At 40.5% G+C, this 19,592-nt stretch overlaps 1 protein-coding gene across 1 annotated transcript; it reads left to right on the top strand.

The window, feature by feature from the left end:
* The first annotated feature begins 1,077 nt into the window (after window positions 1–1,077).
* Window positions 1,078–19,520, top strand: LOC119480622 (death-associated protein). The gene is made up of 4 exons (XM_037757093.1): window positions 1,078–1,304; window positions 2,604–2,712; window positions 11,772–11,814; window positions 17,609–19,520. The coding sequence occupies exons 1-4, from the start codon at window positions 1,250–1,252 to the stop codon at window positions 17,726–17,728; spliced, it is 327 nt and encodes a 108-aa protein (XP_037613021.1). The 5' UTR covers window positions 1,078–1,249; the 3' UTR covers window positions 17,729–19,520.
* Window positions 19,521–19,592: the final 72 nt, after the last annotated feature.

Genomic DNA, 19,592 nt, shown 5'->3' with positions numbered 1-19,592 from the left:
ACTCAAGTGCTTTGTTTTATTTTATTTTTTAACAATTCAAAAAAACTTCACAATTCATTGATGACTTAAAAAAATACAATGTTAAAGATTGCACAAGAGGCTTTTTACATTAAAAAAAAATACATAGGAGGATGAAAAGTAGTGTCTATTGGTCCATTTCATTGTATGTATGTGAAATTTGCCAAATATTAAAAACAATTGGGTTAAAAAGCTAATGTTTTTGACAATTTTCTAATGCTTTCTCTATTGCATCAACGGAGCTGCTGTGATGCAAAACAAATTTCAGACATGTCTGACAGTAAAGTATTATCATATTATCGTATCGTATTGAACAAATGATCATTTACAGAGGAACAAACACATAGACAATTGAAAAAAAGAAGACAAAACAAAAATAACGCCATAATGCCAGAGTTTATATCCATTATATTATATGCAATTAATAACTTAAAGGTCTTAATGGCTTTTTTGTTTTTAACATTGGGTAAGATGGTGCTATATTGTTTGAATTAATTAATAAAGTGCAGGAAAAATTGACCTGACCATTTTTTCTTATGAATATAAAATTTTACAAAATTAATAAATAATTGTATGATATACAGCACCTTATTTTCAATCTTATCTTGACTAAAATATAGCATTACATCAAACATATTTATTTCAACATTCATCTTAAATTTCTTTTGTAGGAAAGTTGGCTACAACCATCCAGAACATTCTTGTAGTGATTTTTTGTTGTTGTTGTTTTTTTTTTTTTTGCCCATTGCACATTACCCTGCACTATATTCAGTTTTAACAATTTTTTTCATCTCCTTGTATTTTTATATCTGGTATATTTTTTTGTACTTTGCACTACTAACTTTTTTACTGCATTTTTACTAAAAGGTTTTTCACTATGGAACTGTGATGCTGGAAACTTGAATTTCCCTCGGGATCAATAAAGATACTATCTATCTATCTATCTATCTATCCATCCATCTATCTATCTATCTATCTATCTATCTATCTATCTATTACACGCTGGCTACGACCGACGGACGTCAGCGCGCATCTCACGTCAGCTCCTGACGGCGCCGCCTGACGTCATCACGCATCGTTTCCAAACAATTCTCAGGAAAGAAGCCACGTTGACGTTCCAGGCTGAAGTGTTAGTCCACAATCTGAGGCAGAATAAAGCAGGAAATTAGCCTTTTTGTCAGACGCTCTGCTTCCTTCTTCTCGCTGCAGATCACCACAAATCAGTGCAGACATGTCGTCACCGCCGAAGGAGAAAGTGGAAACAAAAGGAGGACATCTGCCTGCAGGTAAAGCTGCCTGTGCTCCTTCTGCTGCTGCTGTGTTGTTATTGAAAGCTTTCCTTTAAGGCCTTTATTTCAGCACCAAAAATCACATGATGGATGATTAATACTTATGCAATCACTACACTTGCAGATGCCAGCGACTGACAGCGTGTCTTAGCGTTCATAGATTGCATGCATGCAGTGTGATCTGCCATATGCGCACATTTCCTTTACTTCCTGATTGGCATGAGATCTTACACATCTGAAAACATGGTGATTATTGTAGCGACTAGTGATCATCGGGGAGGTTTTTTTAGTTACAATGTTGCGCTTGTTGATTGCTGCTGGTTGTGCGATGACGTGGAGGTCATAGTCTGCAGTCCTGTGGATGTAGGCTTAGTTAAGGTGTACGTGGACATGAGCAGTGTGTGTGCAGCAGGGCAGTAGGGCCTCAGCACAGCTGCAGGACTGATAGCACAGTAAAAGATAACATGTGATAACCTGTGATTAGTGGGAGGCCCACACAGCACATATAAGCTCAGTATGCGGCAGATCTGCATGTGAGGTAATGGAGATGGATAGCACTGGAGACCATTGACATTTTGATAAGCAGCCCCTCTGCAGTAAGGTCAGAGGTCAAGGTCAGCAACACAACCGCTGTTCTAACAATTCAGGGATAGGATTTGCTCAAGGACACTTTTGCAAGGATGGCTACTTGCCACCACAGCCGTTCTAACCTTGGTCTTTGAGTTGAGGTACATAATTCTAATTTTCTATGTTAACCTACTACTTAAAAATGCAATAACTCTATAAACAATGTAGAGGTCATACATTCTACATTAATTATAAAGTACCAGTACCAGTAAAGTACCAAATCTTATTTTTTTTTCCTAACTATCCAAACACAATATGGACAATTTGCAAACACTAGGATCAGCAGTGATTCATGGAGAGACCTTCTCCTGGTCAGCTAACATTACTGCCAAGCAGGTGAAATATAGAGTGATATTGTGGTTTTAGCTGACGTGTGTCGCCTCACTGTTTTGAGCGATGCTCGTTCATGTTTATTTAGAACGAGCACAAGCGCGAGCAACAGGACGCTGACTTTCGTTGACTTAACGGCCACAGGTGTCGCTGTTAACAAGCATTTCTGAATCTTACAAACAGTCCCTTTAAGGGTTTTGTTTTATATATCAATATCTGGCATCTTTGTATTTTCTCACTATTTGAATTATAGCATATACATACATGCACATTGATCATTTGTGACCTCTTGAATCTGTAATCAGTGTGCATGTGTATGACCCTCCGTATGTGTTGCAGTAAAAGCAGGAGGTATGAGGATAGTGCAGAAGCACCAGCAGGCTGTTCCTGCTCCAGAACCACCGCCGAAAGATGAGGAGGAGGACGAGGAGGAGTACGTCAGCACCAGGTACTACGCTCACACATTCGTTGAAAGATTACTGAAAGGGCCAAGGGGGGGGGGCAGGGGCCCAAGGGGTGAGGCGAGGCCCCTGGGTTGTGACTGTAGGTAACATTGTTTTGTTGAAAAATCCGTCAAATGGCTATAAAGAGATGCAAAATGAAGACAAACGGAGGCAAAATGACGACAAAGAGAGGTAAAATGATGACTTAGAGAGGCAAAATGATGACAAAGAGAGGCAAAATGATGACAAAGAGGCAAAATGATGACAAACAGAGGCAAAATGATGACAGAGAGGCAAAATGATGACAAACAGAGGCAAAATGACGACAAAGAGGCAAAATGATGACAAAGAGAGGCAAAATGATGACAAAGAGGCAAAATGATGACAAAGAGAGGCAAAATGATGATAAAGAGAGGCAAAATGACGACAAACAGAGACAAAATGACAACAAAGAGAGGCAAAATGATGACAAACAGAGGCAAAATGATGACAAAGAGGCAAAATGATGATAAAGAGAGGCAAAATGACGACAAACGGAGACAAAATGACAACAAAGAGGGACAAAATGATGACAAAGAGGGACAAAAGACTACTGAGAGACGCAAAATGGCCACAGAGAAAAAACAAACCACAAAGAGACACATAATGACCACTACGAGAGAAAAAAACGACTACAAAGAGACACAACAACGACAAAGAGATACAAAAGGACCACAGTGACGCAAAAGGCCGCAGAGACAAAACAACCACAAAGAGACACAAAATGAACCCAGAGACACAAAACGACGACAAAGAGATACAAAAGGACCACAAAGACACACGAAAATGTCCGCAAAGAGAGACAAAACAACTGCAAAGAGACACATAATGACCACAAAGAGACACAAAACAACGACAGAAAGATACAAAAGGACCACAGAGAGATGCAAAATGGCTGCAGAGACAAAACGACCACAAAGACACTTGAAATGACTACAAAGAGAAACATAATATAAAGACAGACAAAAGACACACACAAGCAGCTACATCCATTTACTGCAGAGGTAAAACTAGTTCAGTCCTCTCTGCAGTTAGATTGAGAGACCGTCTGTGCAACGTACAACTCTGCTGTGATTAGTACGATGTATAATCACATCTACAGACACAAACACACACCCTGCAAACTGTCAACTAAGCAATTTAGCCACTTCCACTTTTCCATAAGGCGGTACTGTAGGCAGTTTTCGCAGCAGACTTGTCGGCTACTGTTGCCAGCTAATTCGGTAAACAACATAATTACTGCATAATTACAGCATTAACTTGAGCAGCCCATTCAGCAGTCGCTATTGTTTGCTATAAGCAGCCTCGTTTTCCATGTTTTACATCACACCGGCTCTGTTTCCGAGTGACAATAATTGTTCTGTTTCCATATTAGCATGTTCTTTTTTTTTTTTGCTGCTTGAATGCATCGTCTCTACTGAGCTCACTTGCGCTCTGCGAGTTGGTGCAAAGTTGTTGCTTATTTTCAGCGTAATTGTGTGTGTGTGTCTGCTTCTACACCCCGCATACGTCTACTCAATATCCATGAGTAGCGGTACAGGTGTTATATTCACACCACATATCAGCGTGTGTGTGTGTGTGTGTGCGTGCGTGCGTGCGTGCGTGCGTGCGTGCGTGCGTGCGTGCGTGCGTGCGTGTGCTAATCAGAGGTGATAAATGAGAACTGACGAGCAGCGCGTAGCCGAGAGCAAGGTTCAAGAACATTGCCAACTGTCAAGACATTTTTATGTGCGTGCACTTTAGACACGCAACCTCACACACACACTGGAATATACATTGCATCCACTGTGCTTGTTATTTTCCTGTAATTCAGAGCAGGAATAGTAACAAGTCTGTCGGTGGCAATAAGTCATTTCCTTTTACTCCCCTTTTCCGTTGTGCCAACATGAGTGGCAATAATAGACCCAGCAGAAAGTGAAAAGTGAGGTCAAGCAGACAAACAGAAGAACAAAAACAACATGCAAGCTTGGCTGGTATACTTCTCGAGTGTTAAGGCCTGCTCGAGAGAGAGAGAGAAAACACTCCAGACAATAAGAGAAACCCTTACGTTGTAGCACACACTGATCACTCCAAGCCTGTTGAATGTGCACTTCCTCATTTTCTTGTGTTGCTTCAGAGGATATGGAGTCGTACTGTACATGCAACTGCAACTAACCGTTTCTTTATGAATTAACCGTCCAATTATTTAATCAATTAATCATTTAGTCTATGTGATGTTAGAAAATAGTGGAAGCGAATGCCCATTAAAAGTTACTAGAGCCCTACTGTGACATCTAAAAATGTCTTGTTTTATAGGGCCGTCATAAAATCAAATTTTCACTACACTATTATCGTGACCAAAATAATTCACGATAACTATATTATCACTATATCTATAGAAAATCTGAATAATAAAATAAGTAAATAACGATATCAGTCAAATTCATCTTTAACTTTGTTGTGCTTTTTGTCTCTTTTTTGACAAATGAATTAGTCTCAACATACGAGTGTAGGGAGGTGGAGAGAGAGTTTGTAATAACTGTATATATAAGATTATTTAAGAGGATTATTATTAACATGATATTAATTTTTCATTTTTATATATCACGTTTATTGTAAAATACTGGTATATCGCGACACCTCTATTGTTTTATCAAGACTATATTGTTTAACAGTCCAAAACCTACAAATATTCAGTTTGCAAACAGAAACACAGAAAAACTTTCACATTTGAAAAGCTGGAATCAGGGAATGTTTACTATTTTTTCATGCCTCCCTGCCGGCGACAGTTGTAGCCGGGGGCATTATGTTTTCAGGTTGTCCATCCGTCCGTATAATTCTCGTGAACAAGATATCTCAGGGAATTTCTTCAAATTTGGCACAACGTCCATCTAGGCTCAAAGATGAATGATTGGAATTTGTCCGTCAAATGTCAAGGTCACTGTGACCTCACATCCGTCCCATTCTCGTGATATGTCAGGAATGCCTTGAGGGAATTTCTTCAAATTTTGGCACAAACATCCACTTGGACTCGAGGATGAACTGATTACATGTTGGTGGTCAACGGTCACTGTGACCTCACTAACATGCCATAACTCACTAATTCATATGGCAATTATGGCAATTTTATACCAATAGCTAATAGGATAAAATAACATTTTGGATAGGGATGTGACGGTGAGGAAATATCCCCACCAGTTAATAAACTTGTGACAACACCGGTGTTACCGATTACACCGGACATTTACAAGAATAGATGACGGTCAATATGTAGCGCACTTACTTTGCTTTGATCTTTAACGTTTAACGTCTGGCCTCTCCAGTAGAGCTTACCCGGCCCTGCTCCGCCACGCACACTGGCTGCGACCGCTCCGTCCTCCTCATGGCGATCGCCTCATTAACGTTACAGTTCCCTTATAGCATTAGGATTAAAGCCAAAATATTGCCAAATGGGCGTTTTTGATTTTCGCTTCGACACCAAATCCTCTGCCATCGTCTTGTTTTTCTTTCACTTTCAGTTTGTAGCATCCGTCGTCCGACTATGAACTAAATGGGTTTTATTTCTGTAAAAAAAAAAGAAAAACAATGTTGGGTACGTAGTGTAATCGATGTGTGCCCAACCGCCTAATTTTGGCCTGACATGGATGTAAACTGCAACTTGACCGGCTGGCGGAGGCATACAACCGCGAGGCAGTAGTTCTAGTTGCTTGAAAAAAATCAATAATCAATTATCAAAATTTTTGCTGACTAATTTTCTGTCAATAAACGACTCGATTCTGCTCTAAAGTAAATAAATACTCCATATTACAAAGAGCAGAAGCTTCACAATTCTGTTTTCAGATTTCCAAGAAAATGACTCCCTACATTTTGTATTATTCCCTTTTATTACTTCCATTGCAGTCTTACTTAAAGACATGATGAACGTGTTATAATAAGTTGCACTGGTAGGAGCCAACTAAATGTGTGCTTTTTATATTCAATATGGGACTTTATGGGTTTAAATGGCCCAAATGACTCTTCTCCCTCATGTGTAAACTGGCCATCAGAGCCCTACAGGGTTTAATAGTCGCCTGAGTGTTTATTCTTCCAAATGTTTCCTTTTATAGCTCGCAAGTCAAAGAAGAGGAATCATTCCTCGGGCTGTGAAAATAAATTAGACAAATAGTGCATTTTAATCACTGAGTGGGAAACCATTTCAATCCTTTAGCTTGATAAACTCCTCTTGGCCTGGCTGTGTAAACGCAGGTTTACCTTCCTCCTGTTGAAATGTTTATCTTTAGCTAAAAATGACCTGTCAGCCCATCCAAAAAGAGAGGCTGAGTAACTGCACTCCATCAGCGAATGCAGTCAGCGAAACTCTCTCTCTCTCTCACGCACACCCTGTCTGTCCCTCTCTCCGTGTCACGCTGATGGACGTCTAGCAGGTGGCTACTGGGTAAATTTCGCATTAGTGGCAGCCAGTGAAGCGTTGTAGTCAGGGGAACACCTGCCGGAGCCAATCTAGCCGAGATGGACAGATGGGGCAAAGGGAGAGAGATAGGTGGCCGGGATTATGGCGAGGATGAGAGGGGGGAGAATTATTATGGTATGGAAAGCAGCGAGGGATGCCATGGCGATATGAAGATAGGGAAGAGGACAGGTTTTACTCAGTAAGAGAGGGGAGTAATAGGAGACGGGTGAGGGTGAGATACAGGCAAGAAAAGGGGAGGCATAAGCCGGTGACCCAGCAGAGGCTTCCTGCCCACTGACTGTCAGAGGAATATGTTTTTTTCAAATGCATCAGGAATAAATCTACAGCAGGTAAATCCGTGTTTCTCCTCCCGTGTAAAAAAATGTGACGTTACTGTGAGAGTTCCAGGAGCAGGAGAGAGAGGGAGGCATAGAAAAAAGGAGGTAAACACACAAACATATGGTTGTTTCATCACTTAACATATTGCTTCTTATTGAAGTGAATATACGATCTGCTCAGCACGTTTCGACTCGCAGCTTCATTTGCAAAAAAAAAAAAACTACACGGGAGGTGATTAGGCCTCATGTCGGTTGTCACCTTCTCCTACATGGTTTGGGCGAGAGGTGGATATGTTCCAGAGCCTCGGAAGAAAAAGAGCGGGTGGTGGTGCTGCAGTGCGCACGCTTGACTAAATCACTGCACACACATACATACACACCGAATGTAGGAACTGTTGTGAAATGTGCAGTAAGCTGACAGCTCGTGGTGAAAAGTTGAGAGGAAAAGAGAGAGAGAGAGGGTAGGAAAGAGAAGGAGGAGGAGGAGGAGTGGAGACAGGCAACAGGCATCAGTTTCTATGGCAACCAGCACCTCGCCCACGGCAACAAACTTCCTGCTCTGCTGAAGCAAAGAGAGATGGGTGGGGTAGTGGTTGTGGTGGTGGTGGTGGTGAGGTGTGGCTTTAGAGCTAAAGACAGGGAAGAAAACACCATTAATGCACATTTCACTCTTTGAGTTATTAGTTAAAATTAGCATTCTGTATCTACCTCTCTCTTTTTCTCCTTTTGCTCTTCCTCTCCTTCCCCTCTAACTCTTAACTCCCCCGGCACAAAGCGACTCCTCCCCAGGATTCCTTACAGCTCTCTACTGCCCCCTGCAGGTCTCTCTCTTTATTAAATCACACCAAACCACAGCAGAGATCTTTGTCACTTTTGGTTTCTCTCTCTCTGTGTGTGTGCTGGGTTTCCATTTTACTATACAGATAGGATGGATGAAAGATAGGTGTCAGTAGCAGATCATGCGCGTCTGTCTGTCTCTCTACAGTATCTGTGTATCTAACTGCCAGTCAGGAAAGCTTACATTCTCATCTTGCTTTTTTGTCTGACTTAAAAAAACGACTTCTGAAGAAGTGTGTCCCTCTGACAGGCTTACACCCGTCACTCCTGTCTGTCTGTCTCATGTCTCATCTGTCTGCCCAGTGTGTCTCTCTATAGCCTTCATGCCCCAATCCTAGTAACAAAGTTTGATGCCAACATGCCTCAAATGCAGTATTTTTCACCCTCATCCTCGTTTTTTTTTTCCCCCTCCCTTCGCAGCCTGTTTTCAATATTTCAGGATTCATCTTCAGATCGCACAATGGAGATCGACATTCAATAGAATAGAGACCATGTGACAAACCCAGCGTGAGGTGAATACCCGCCCACGCTCTCTCAGTATGTGAATACATATCCAACTTTGCGTGCCTGTTCGCCTCAACCCCACTGCGTCGACTCGCACCTCGCTGTAGCTTCGGCTGAAATTGAAACTGAAGCAGCCACGGCACATATGTGCTGCATGTCTCTGCGGCACGGTGTGTAAAACATGGGTATAAATTAACATTTAGAGTAATGATTCTCAAAAGTTGGGTCCATTGGCACTCTGTCAGGAGAAGGGAAGCCCCCATCCGACTTTTTTAGTCCCGATACCGATACCTGGGCTTTGGTTATCGGCCGATATCGAGTACTGGTTCCATACCAGTGTTTAATTAATAAACTGCAAACCTTTTTTTAATGCACAAATTGGTCAAAACTTTAAAATTCCAGTATATAATGTATATTGTGTACAAACATAGACTTGAATTGAATAGATCGGCCCGATATCCGATCTGGTATTGGTATCGGTGCATCCTTCAGTCAGGGGGTCTATGAAATAATTAACTATAAAAGGATGCAATTGTATCATTATCAATTATCATCAGCGAAAGTATCATTTAAATGTGTATATTTACAGATGGGAACCATTTGCACCAATAAAACAAAGCATGTTGTGTCCATTAATCCCACCCACGATAGTTTTGGGCCAATAGAAACTCTGATATGATCGTGACACACAGCAGTAAATTCATTATTTTTTAAGTTTAAGCACTTATTGAAAGTCAGCTTTTAGACTTGTAAGTTTAAATGTCTGGATTTATAAAGACTATGTCAGTCTTTTACTACTTTTCATTTTCTGAAAGTTTCAATTTCTTGCAATGTGAGCTATACAAAGTGTCAAGTTGAGTCCAAATGCAATTTGAATAAAATCATATGTCTATTTTAAAGGTATATAAGTGGTATTAACATTGTAAATTTCCCCACTGTGGGACTAATAAAGGGTTATCTCATCTTATTTTAACAGGATTCAAATTGAAATGTGTTTATAAGTTTTAGAATATAAATAGTTCCAATAACATCTTAGTGCAAACGGTAGTGCACAATATGCTTAATCTGTGTTACGATTATGAGCGGGCCGTCGGAAAATGTTCTCCCCTGTAAAGGGTCCCCATGAAGTTTGAGAACCTCTGAATTTCGAGCATACAGAGTTGTGAAAAAGATATGTTAACCTGCGAAGCGCATCGTTCAAAGAAAGTTTTTACATTTGTGTTTCAGGAAAAACAGCTTGGGACGGGGGTGTAGCAGCTGAGCGAGGCTAGAAGGGGCCTGTTAGAATAAATGAGGAAGTCTAGTAGCATGCCATTTTTCACTTAACTATAATGTGGGTAATGAAAGCAGATACTTCTGCTGTGGCACTCTGCCAGATGTGTTTAAGATGAAAGTTTGGCCGACAGGTTCTTGCACATAAACGTACGTAATTAATCTCCTGTTAGCATTTTTCACAGCTTTTTTTTTTTTTTTCATCTGGCACCATATGCACATTTATTTCCCATTTATTCCTCAGATAAACCTTCAAATTTTTAAAACTCTACCATGTTAGCGAGCGAAAGCATTAATTTGAATGAGGAACACTTGCCGCGCTAATATGCCATATAGTTAATTGACTTGCTAATAGAGAACCTCTCAACCCCACGTTAATATGACAAGTGGCTAGTGAGGAAATCATCAGTGAAATTCAACATATCCCAGCATTAATTTAATAGCAAGGTGTAAATACTCTCATTAAGGTAAGTAGCAGAAGGCCATTCACTGCCAAGATGTTGACTGCGGAGATGGAGGTTAGCCAGATGTGTTGAAAAAAATCCATAACTGTTAATTGATAGTGATTAAAAAGTGGCGCACGGATCATAAAATAAATAAGAACGTAGCAGATGTTTCAAATGATATGTTTTGCCGAGTGCTCGGATTTTTCTCGCTGCTGAGGCTGCAAGTTTTGTAGTCTCCGGTTAGAAAAGTTCTCTTCATCTTTTCAAACATATTTGTGCTGTTAATGAGCTAAGCCGTAAGTTTGGACATGCTCGCTGCGATAGCTTAATGTCTTTGAGTGGAGTTTTGAAGGTGGCTACCACAACTGTACTCTCTTTTGCCTGGGGGGGGGGGGTGACGACGCCGTAAAATTAGACGGCGCTCGTTTGTCATGTCAAGGTCGATACTTACCTCGGGTTCCGCATTCCTCCTCCTCATCTTTTTCTCTGCCTCCTTCCCTTTTCTCTATGTCTGAGTGAGCACTCGCCTCCCTCTCTCCTCCATCCTTTTTCTCCTCTCCTCTAACAGTCTATTATTATATAGGTATTTCGTTCCCCCTGTCCTCCCTGGCCTCTCGCCTCCCCCCCACTCCCCTCTATCTGCCCTGGCCTTCCTTTACCCCCCTCGTCCACCTTCTTTCATCCACTTCTTTTTTCCTCTCCTCCTTTCCCAAATCCTTTCCTTTATCACCATCCTCCTCTTTAACTCTCTTTTCCTTTCATAGCCTCAGCCTTCTCCCACTTCCCTCCCTCCCTCCCTCCCTCTCTCTCCTCTCATGCTTTCCATCCAGAAGCTGTGAGCCCCAGTGTTTGGCCAGGATGAATGGGAGCTATTTAAGCTGCTGGCAGGTCCATCCGGTGTGTGTGTGTGTTAGTTTGTGTGTGTAGAGTAAGACTGTGGGTGTTATGTGTTTTGACAACTTGGGATGTTAGAATTTTTGCGCAGTGTCACTTTTTTGGAGGTTTTGAAGTGGCCAGATTGGTAAACTTTCTGTAAACGTTGCCTGACAGCAAGCTGGCTTTGCACACAATATGAATTAAATTACAGAATAAAGCACTGGACACACAGTCTGCTTACTGAATTGTATATTGTTATGGATTCTACAAATCATTTTTTAATGTATTATTCTCTCTCTTTTTCTGTTTTTCTCCTTTTTTAGTCCACCAAAGGTCCCCGTGATTGTGTCTGGAGTGGTGACAAAGGTAAGACACACACACATTCATACAAGCTCCGACACTCGCATATTATACACAGACCACCAGTAGTGTTTAAATAAGCGTGGTAAGGTGGTTTTTATATCTGGGACATGAGCTCTACAGGCAGTGGTGGAGGCTCAGCACTGAGATTGAACAAGAGAGAAAAGGAATAACGAGGCAGAAACAGGGGGAGGAGAGGAAAATGGAGAGAACACCAGGGGAGAGGCAAACAGAGAAGAAAATGTACTAAAGTAAAGAAGGGGATAGAATCAGTAATCAAATATCTGTTATTAAAGATAATGCTGTGAGTTTGATTGATTGAGTTGTTTGTTTAATAACCATTTTTTAAAATCTATAAATCAATGTTTTGCACGCCAGTAACACATCAGTGAAAAGTGTCATAAGTGTCACAATTTCTTATAATCCCAGCCTGAAAATGAAGCAAAAAAAAAAAGAAAATGTTGAAATTTCTGGATTGAAAAATTGTCCGTAAAAATACAATATAAATCCACACTCCATTTGAATGACTTGTATTTGTTTAATTGACATGTATATTGCATATTCCTTTTAATATGTTTAATCTGGTAGCACTTATTGACGCAGTATAATGCAGATCAATACACCACAGATAAATTAAGCATAAGTTGTATCATAAAAAAGTCAAATCAAAAAATCTCTGATACAGTCTTATCAAAAAATTGAACATTGTAAGCTTCGCAAAGTCCATTTTATTGCAAAAAAAAAAAAAAAGTTAGATCCCATTACGGTGCAGGTATTGCTTTCTCTCTGTCAGACCTTGTATGTGTGTGTGTTTGTGTGGACTTGACCTGCCACTTTGAAAAGTGGGTCAAAGTCTGTGAAAGGCCTTGTTTGTTTTTCACTGTATGCCTTGGATGTAGTGTTAGAGCATACACATATATATGTGTGTGTGTGTGTGGGAAAAAGTGTCCTTGAGTTCCGTGCCGTGTGTGTTTGTGTTTGTGTGTTTGTGTGTGTCAGACCAGCCAGATTGTTTGCGGAAGATTGCAGTGATATCAGCAAGGTGGCAGACATTCCATTTATCCCCCGATCCTCCTCTAGCCTTCCCATTCGCCCCCCTATCACTGCCATCAAACCCAGAGGCTAGCACTGCACAAAGCCTCAGAAAAGCCTTTTAGGAGCTAAGTGAAACACTTCAGTGTGTAGAGTTTGTGGCCTGCTGGGAGTTTTTTTTTTTTTTTTAAATGTAAAAAATACACCATTTCCAGGGCTATGCGTTTCCTATCTTTTCATTCTTCTTTGAATGACAGAATGGGATTTTCAGGTGTTTTTGTGTTGTAAAAAATGATCCGACCCATGGTACCAAAGGTAGGCGTCTAAAGCGAGACTAGCTGAAACTCTGAAGGGAAAGGATGACAGTTAGTTCAGGTAATAAATGTATTTCCTCATGTCCAGAGTTGGCTTGTCCTCCTGTCTGCTGGGATCAGATCAGATGTACCCCAAAAACTCTCACTGTTAACCTCCTTGTGTCAAATTAGGTCATAATACATCAGCAAAAGGAGTCTGTGACATGATATCAAAAGAAGAAAAGAAATGTTCATGATGATTTATTATGTAAATCCAATTTTGAATACACATTGTACATAGCACAGCACACAGTGAAATGTAGCTACTGCATTTAACCCATCCTAGTATATATTAGGAGCAGTGGGCAGCTACTATACAGCGCTCGGGGAGCAGTTTAATGGGTCAGTGCCTTGCACAAGGGCACTTTGACAGTGCCCAGGAGGCGAACTGGCTCCTCTCCAGCTACCAGTCCACACTCTGTACTTGGTCCGTGCGGGGACTTGAACTTGCGACCCTGCGGTTCCCAAGCCAAGTCCCTACAGACTGAGCTACAGCTGCCTCCAAAATTATGTTTTTTGTATTATAAACTGACGGTTATATTCATAAAATCCAAGCAGTAATACATTGTTGAGAGGTGCATCTTCACCATATTGGGTATATGCATGAATACATATTGGGTGTGACAGTTTTCTTTAGAATGAATTAGCAGAAAGGATCAGATCATTATTTCAAAAACAACAACAACAACAAAAAAATGCACGGAGAGAAAGAAATTATCTTGCACCGTCTTTTACCACTTTCTAAAAATGTCTGTTTGCATTATGTTAATGTGAACAATTCAAGAAATGAAGCACTATAAATTTCTTGAGCCATGTGGATTTTTATTTAAACATTCTTTAAAGTATTTTAATAAATATTTGTTTTGGAAAAAAAGTGTGCAAATATCATCTCCGAATGGGTATTTTAGCTGTGTAATAAAACGGTAAAAAAAAAAAAGGAGGCAGGAAAGGTGCCTTGCCAATCATCATGACTTCTGTTCACAGTTTGGTGCAATAACACAGTTAATTAGTTGCCTTCCCTCCCATACCTCTGCTTCAGTAGGACAGAGATAGAGGAGAGAGAAGCTTTGAGCTACAGAAGAGAGATGAAGGGCAATTGGAGGTCAAATCCATCCTCATCCCATGCAGTTAGCTGTGGAATTGGCTTTAAATGAAAGAAACACACACACACACACACACACACTATAGATGTGTTGTGCCCACCTACACGCATACACACACATGCAGGAGAACTAGTGCACAGTCTCGCATACAGTACAACACCAACACGTACAGAGAGGATTAGGGTCAAGCAAGGATGGGGTGGGCGAGTAAAGTTCAGAAAGAGGTTCAGACAGACGGGCGGGCAGTGTTTATGTTTTTAGAGCATTGATTAAATTGGTTATACAACTTTTTTGATTATGTTTATGATGGGATAATATAAAAAATCCACATTATTATGGCAACACCTGGACGAAATCAGTAAAACACTGACTTAAATAAACACTAAAATCCAGTATTTTCACTCAAAGAATTAAATTATTCAATACTAATCCACTTAAAGGGTAACTTCGGTATTTTTTTAACCTGGACCCTATTTTCCCATGTCTTTGTGTCTAAGTGAAACAATTTTTTTTAAATTGGTCCAGTATTGAGGGATAACGTTAGCTACGAGGGTAAGGAACAGCGTCAATGTAACGTCACATTCGCTAAAAGTGCTTGTTTTTGCCACTGACAGGTTGTTATAAGTGTCTGACCACATTATGGAAAGGACCCTACAGAGAAATAAAACAGATTTTTTTACCTTTAACTTGATCCGGTCTATTTGTTATTGTATCTAAGTCCCGCTCAAGGAGAAGTCTGGTTGTGAAATCTGAATATCCGTATACTCGAGATCTAAATATTCAGCCATGACATCAAAAAATCTTTGACATAACATTACGCTTTCTGACAAACTAAGCGTTTGTCAGAAAGCGTAAGCGTCTTTGAGATCTTTAAAAGCGCTATATAAGTTTAATTTATTAAAGTCTGCCCGGCTGGCACTCGCGTTTCCACCAGGGATGAATTCCACTATTCCACTGTTTTCTTCCTGCAATGCGTCACCTCGCCAGATTTCAGAACGAGACTTCTCTTTGAGCGAGACTCTTTCCACAATGTTGTCAGACATTTCTACAATCAGAGCCTGTCGTGGCAAAAACAAACGCTTTTAGTGGACGTAAACGACGGTGCCAGCTTACCCCAATAGCACCATATTGCATCCCAAGAGCAGCTGCCGTCTACAGCGTTATCCCTCAGTACTGGACCGATTTCAGAAATTGTTGTCCCTATTAGTCAGTTAGACACAAAAACATGGGAAAATAGAGTTCCAGGTTGAAAAATACCAAAGTTATCCTTTAATCATGCAAGCTGGCAGCATAATGTACTGTATGTTGTGTGTTATATGGGAGTGTGCAGAAGAGCTATAGCTAAAAAAATCGCATCTATCCACTTGGAACTAATGACTTTCTCGTAAATGGGATCGGGGTGAAGAAGGTGAGAGAGCAGTGTAGCGTGAAGAAAAAACAAACTGGTCAATTAAGGTGAGGAATAAGAGACATGAACATTGAGGAAGACAGATAAGTACGCTGGCAGGTGAAGATAAAAAAAGTGAGGAATGGAGTCCTGATTGTAGCAAAGTCTCTGATTAAAATTCCGCATTCCCCCGTGAATGATCAAATTCCTGCTATGATCCGATTTGGAAGCGAGTGTCTGTTTATGGGCATTTTTCTTGGAATAAGAGATTGAGGTTGCAGAGCACAGGGACAGATGAGCTCCATACTCTACCCTTCACTTAGGGGATTTTCTACATTGTTATTATGATTATCAGAGGGGAAAGTATTTAAACACGGGTCATAAAGCATGCATACTGTACTCTACTGGGCATAGAAAACAAACTGCAAAGCGTTATATTACATACTAGGGCTGTCCCGAATACCCGCTTTTTGGGCTTCGAAGCTTCGGTGAGAAATATTCAAAGGTATTGGAAGCTTCACTTCGCACCATGTTCTTCTGTCTGTCTCCCTTCTCCCCCCCGTTTCAGTGCTGCTGCCGCACTACTGTACACACAAGCACCTCTACACACAACAAACAGCGATATCCGTCTGAGAATAACTAATAATTAAGGTTGAATATGAATAATTTTGTGCAATTATTCCTTATTTCATTGGCTATTTTGGGGATTTATACATTATTACATACTAATAATAAAAAAAAAACATTTGAATACTGATTTGGAGGTTGATTACCATGGCAACGGGCGAAGCTTCGAAGCATTCGGGTCAGCCCTATTACATACACACTTAACGTACACATTCACAGTTGTGTTTACTGTTGATTTATATCCTTTGCACTGATGTTTATGGGAAATACCATCTGAAAGTTTAGCTTTAATTATGATTTTTTCCAGATGGCAAATATAAGATAATTCAAGACAAATGTTTTCCCTCATGGTTTGATCACTACTACCAAGGAGGTTCATGCTTCATGTGTAGTTACACCTACAGGAACACCAACTGTTCTGTCGGTACACTCCTTGTGATGGTGAAATACTTAAACTGACAAGGGGTAAAATTACCCCGCTATTAGAATGCATACATTTTCAAAGTGCAAGGTTAATTTATTAACCCTTTTACAACACAAGGACGTATAATGAAATGCTATAATTGTCGTCTCTTTATGCGACTCACAACGACAGTCAAAATCAACCGAAGGAAACATCGCTCAGTCCTGAAACTTCCCACCATCAGACTCTCCTTCACTCTTCTAAGGCCTGATGTGCATTCATAAGTCTCTTTCTTTTGTCCATAGTGAAGGTTAGCTTATGACTTATGACGCAGCTCTATTACGCACAGTAGTCGACAAAAGGTGTTGCCATAGCAACATAGAATATTTATCTAAATGCGCAAAATTAGTAGCGCAAAAATGACCGCATTCTATACAGGGGTACATTTTACCTGCTGGCGCTTCGAGGTGTAAATGGCCTTTTTTATTTTATTTTTTAAATCTGGCTTCATCTTGACAATTTTCACTAATAGGGGTGCTACATACCACACTTTTAGGAAAAGTCAAAGACTGGGGGACTTGAATATTTTAGTGAAACAAAGTTATTTACTATTGGAAAACAGCTGCAGGTAAGTTTGACCCCTTGGCAGTTCTAGTGTTAAGCATTTCATATTGGCCATCAAAATTGAAGACTCATCGGAATCGAGTAGTTTTTCCTTTCCAGTAGGGTTTAGTTTTGGCACCAAATTCCATCTCTTTTAGCAGGAAGACGACTGTGCATGAACTCATTTTGCAGCTTATAGGCTGTAAGCTTGAGTGTCTCAGCTTTTTTTGTGCAAAGCAGTTCATTATTATGCCCTTAAATACTACTGACTGACTGACTGTGTTCTGTTCAGGGTGATAAAGACTTCACCCCCGCAGCGGCCCAGGTGGCTCATCAGAAGCCCCAGCCCGGTGTCTCCAAGCTGCCCTCCGCCCAGCAAATCAACCAGCACATCCACCAGCCCCGCAAGTGAACTTTGGCGGGCGAGCTACAACGGCTACGCTAACTCCACCAGCCGGCCTTCCCCCAATGGAACACAATAAGGATGAAGACGTTTCCCCAACAGGCACACAGGTCTCCTCTAAGTAATCAGAGTAGTTTTTGTTAGCCTGTCGCATTACATGTATGAGGAATTTATCAGGAACAAGACACCCAACGCCAATACATAGCCATTTTAGAAGTCCCACTGGTTACACCCCTGCTGCACTATTAGTCCTGCACTTTTGTGTCCTTGTTGTATAGTCTTAAGGGTGGTGTGCATGGGGCTTCTAAAATGGCTATCAGTCTAGCATTAAACATTAATAGAGAAATCTGAGTCTGTGGAAGGAGGGACGGGGGGAACTCTCACCCCAGACGACCAATACCACATCACAGCAACCAGCCAATCACAGCAAACCTATCAATCAGGCCCAGCTAACCAACCAATCACCTCACAGTGATGAGCCCTAAGCTCCAGCCTTCTACCTATGATCTTCACAGACCAAAAGAACCAATCAGCAAGGTGGACACCACATTATATCAACACAAAACCAAAAAAGGAACACAGAGAGCAGCTTCTGAAATGCAAAAACTCAGTTCGACGTGTGTTATCACTGAGACTGCTGCCAAATTGCACGTACAGCATGGACCAGAGATTTAAAGTAGACTAATTACACAACAGCATTAACCAATTACTACCAAATGCTGAGGTTAGCGGCAACTTTGACAAGCAATCCAATTTGGCCATTTCAATATTATAGATGCCCCAATAAGAAGGAGAACCCATTTCTTTATAATGATGGCTGTCATTACCCAAAGGAGCTACTTGATGCATGCCGTTAGTGCCATGACTCAAGATGCCTAGCTACGGTTATAAAGCATTTTGGGTCATAGCAAAATCTGTTTAAGCTTTTGCTACAGTTTACTCCGGTGTCACTGTTCTTACCTTTTATTTAACAGAGAGGAGTCTTACTGATCTCTGATCTACTCTCCTACTTTTACCCGCCTTGTTGGAGCTCTAATAATGTCTATTCTTTCCCTGGCAATGTTAATTTGAAAAAAATCTCCCATCAGTGCCTCATTGCTTAGATTTCAGGATTTTTTTTTTTTTTTTTTTTTGCCTCATTTGACTCTCATGGATTAACATTTTTAATCTGCTACGCAACCAACCGGAATGAAATTATACCAAAAAAAAATGTAATGAAATCTAAAGGGACAGTGAAGCAGCTGTGTTTACATCACAGTGCCAAGTAAAAAAGCATTACAGAGAAGTAGTTCAGAAAATAGTGAGGCTCTTAACTGTGAGATGAAGGTATAACGAGGCAATCGCCGTGCAAAAAAACATTCCGTAGAAAAGTGTTTGAACAAATATGTTGACTATATGTGACAGTTTGCCAGTGTACAAGGACAATTTATTCACTTCTGCTTGCCGGGATATCTGCAGGTATATATGGCTCGTTGCATATCAGCCCCCCTTAAAACAATATCGATACACACAGACAACACAGCACCCTTCTCCTTAATCACCCATCCCCTTACACACAAGTGTCATTTGTTGCAACACTAATGTTCAGGTTTTCCAGGAAAAGAACGAATGAAATTTATCATGCCAAGAAGGAATGATTTCCTGTGTTAATTTAATTAAAGTTTAAAAGAGTTTTATTTTGTTTTTCTTTTTTTTTTCTTGAGTAAATTGTTCAAATTGTACAAAATCTATAGTCATTGAGTGGACTTAGGTATAAGGTGTGGTTGTCATAATAAATAAAGATATAGTCTATCTTGAAAAACGCCTTTTTTTTATTATGATTTGAATGAAATGAGGGATGATTTGTCTTGAGAGTAGATAATATTTGTCACGT

Source organism: Sebastes umbrosus, chromosome 21 (genome assembly GCF_015220745.1).
Source record: "Sebastes umbrosus isolate fSebUmb1 chromosome 21, fSebUmb1.pri, whole genome shotgun sequence".
Lineage (NCBI taxonomy): Eukaryota > Metazoa > Chordata > Actinopteri > Perciformes > Sebastidae > Sebastes > Sebastes umbrosus.
This window is presented reverse-complemented; position numbering and strand designations above follow the sequence as displayed.

Bases quoted from the DNA above. Each gene is read 5' to 3' on its own strand.
- LOC119480622 (XM_037757093.1), top strand. From the start codon at position 1,250: ATGTCGTCACCGCCGAAGGAGAAAGTGGAAACAAAAGGAGGACATCTG. The intron at 1,305-2,603 runs GTAAAGCTGCCT...TATGTGTTGCAG, and splicing joins AGGAGGACATCTGCCTGCAG to TAAAAGCAGGAGGTATGAGG. The intron at 11,815-17,608 runs GTAAGACACACA...TGTTCTGTTCAG, and splicing joins TGTCTGGAGTGGTGACAAAG to GGTGATAAAGACTTCACCCC.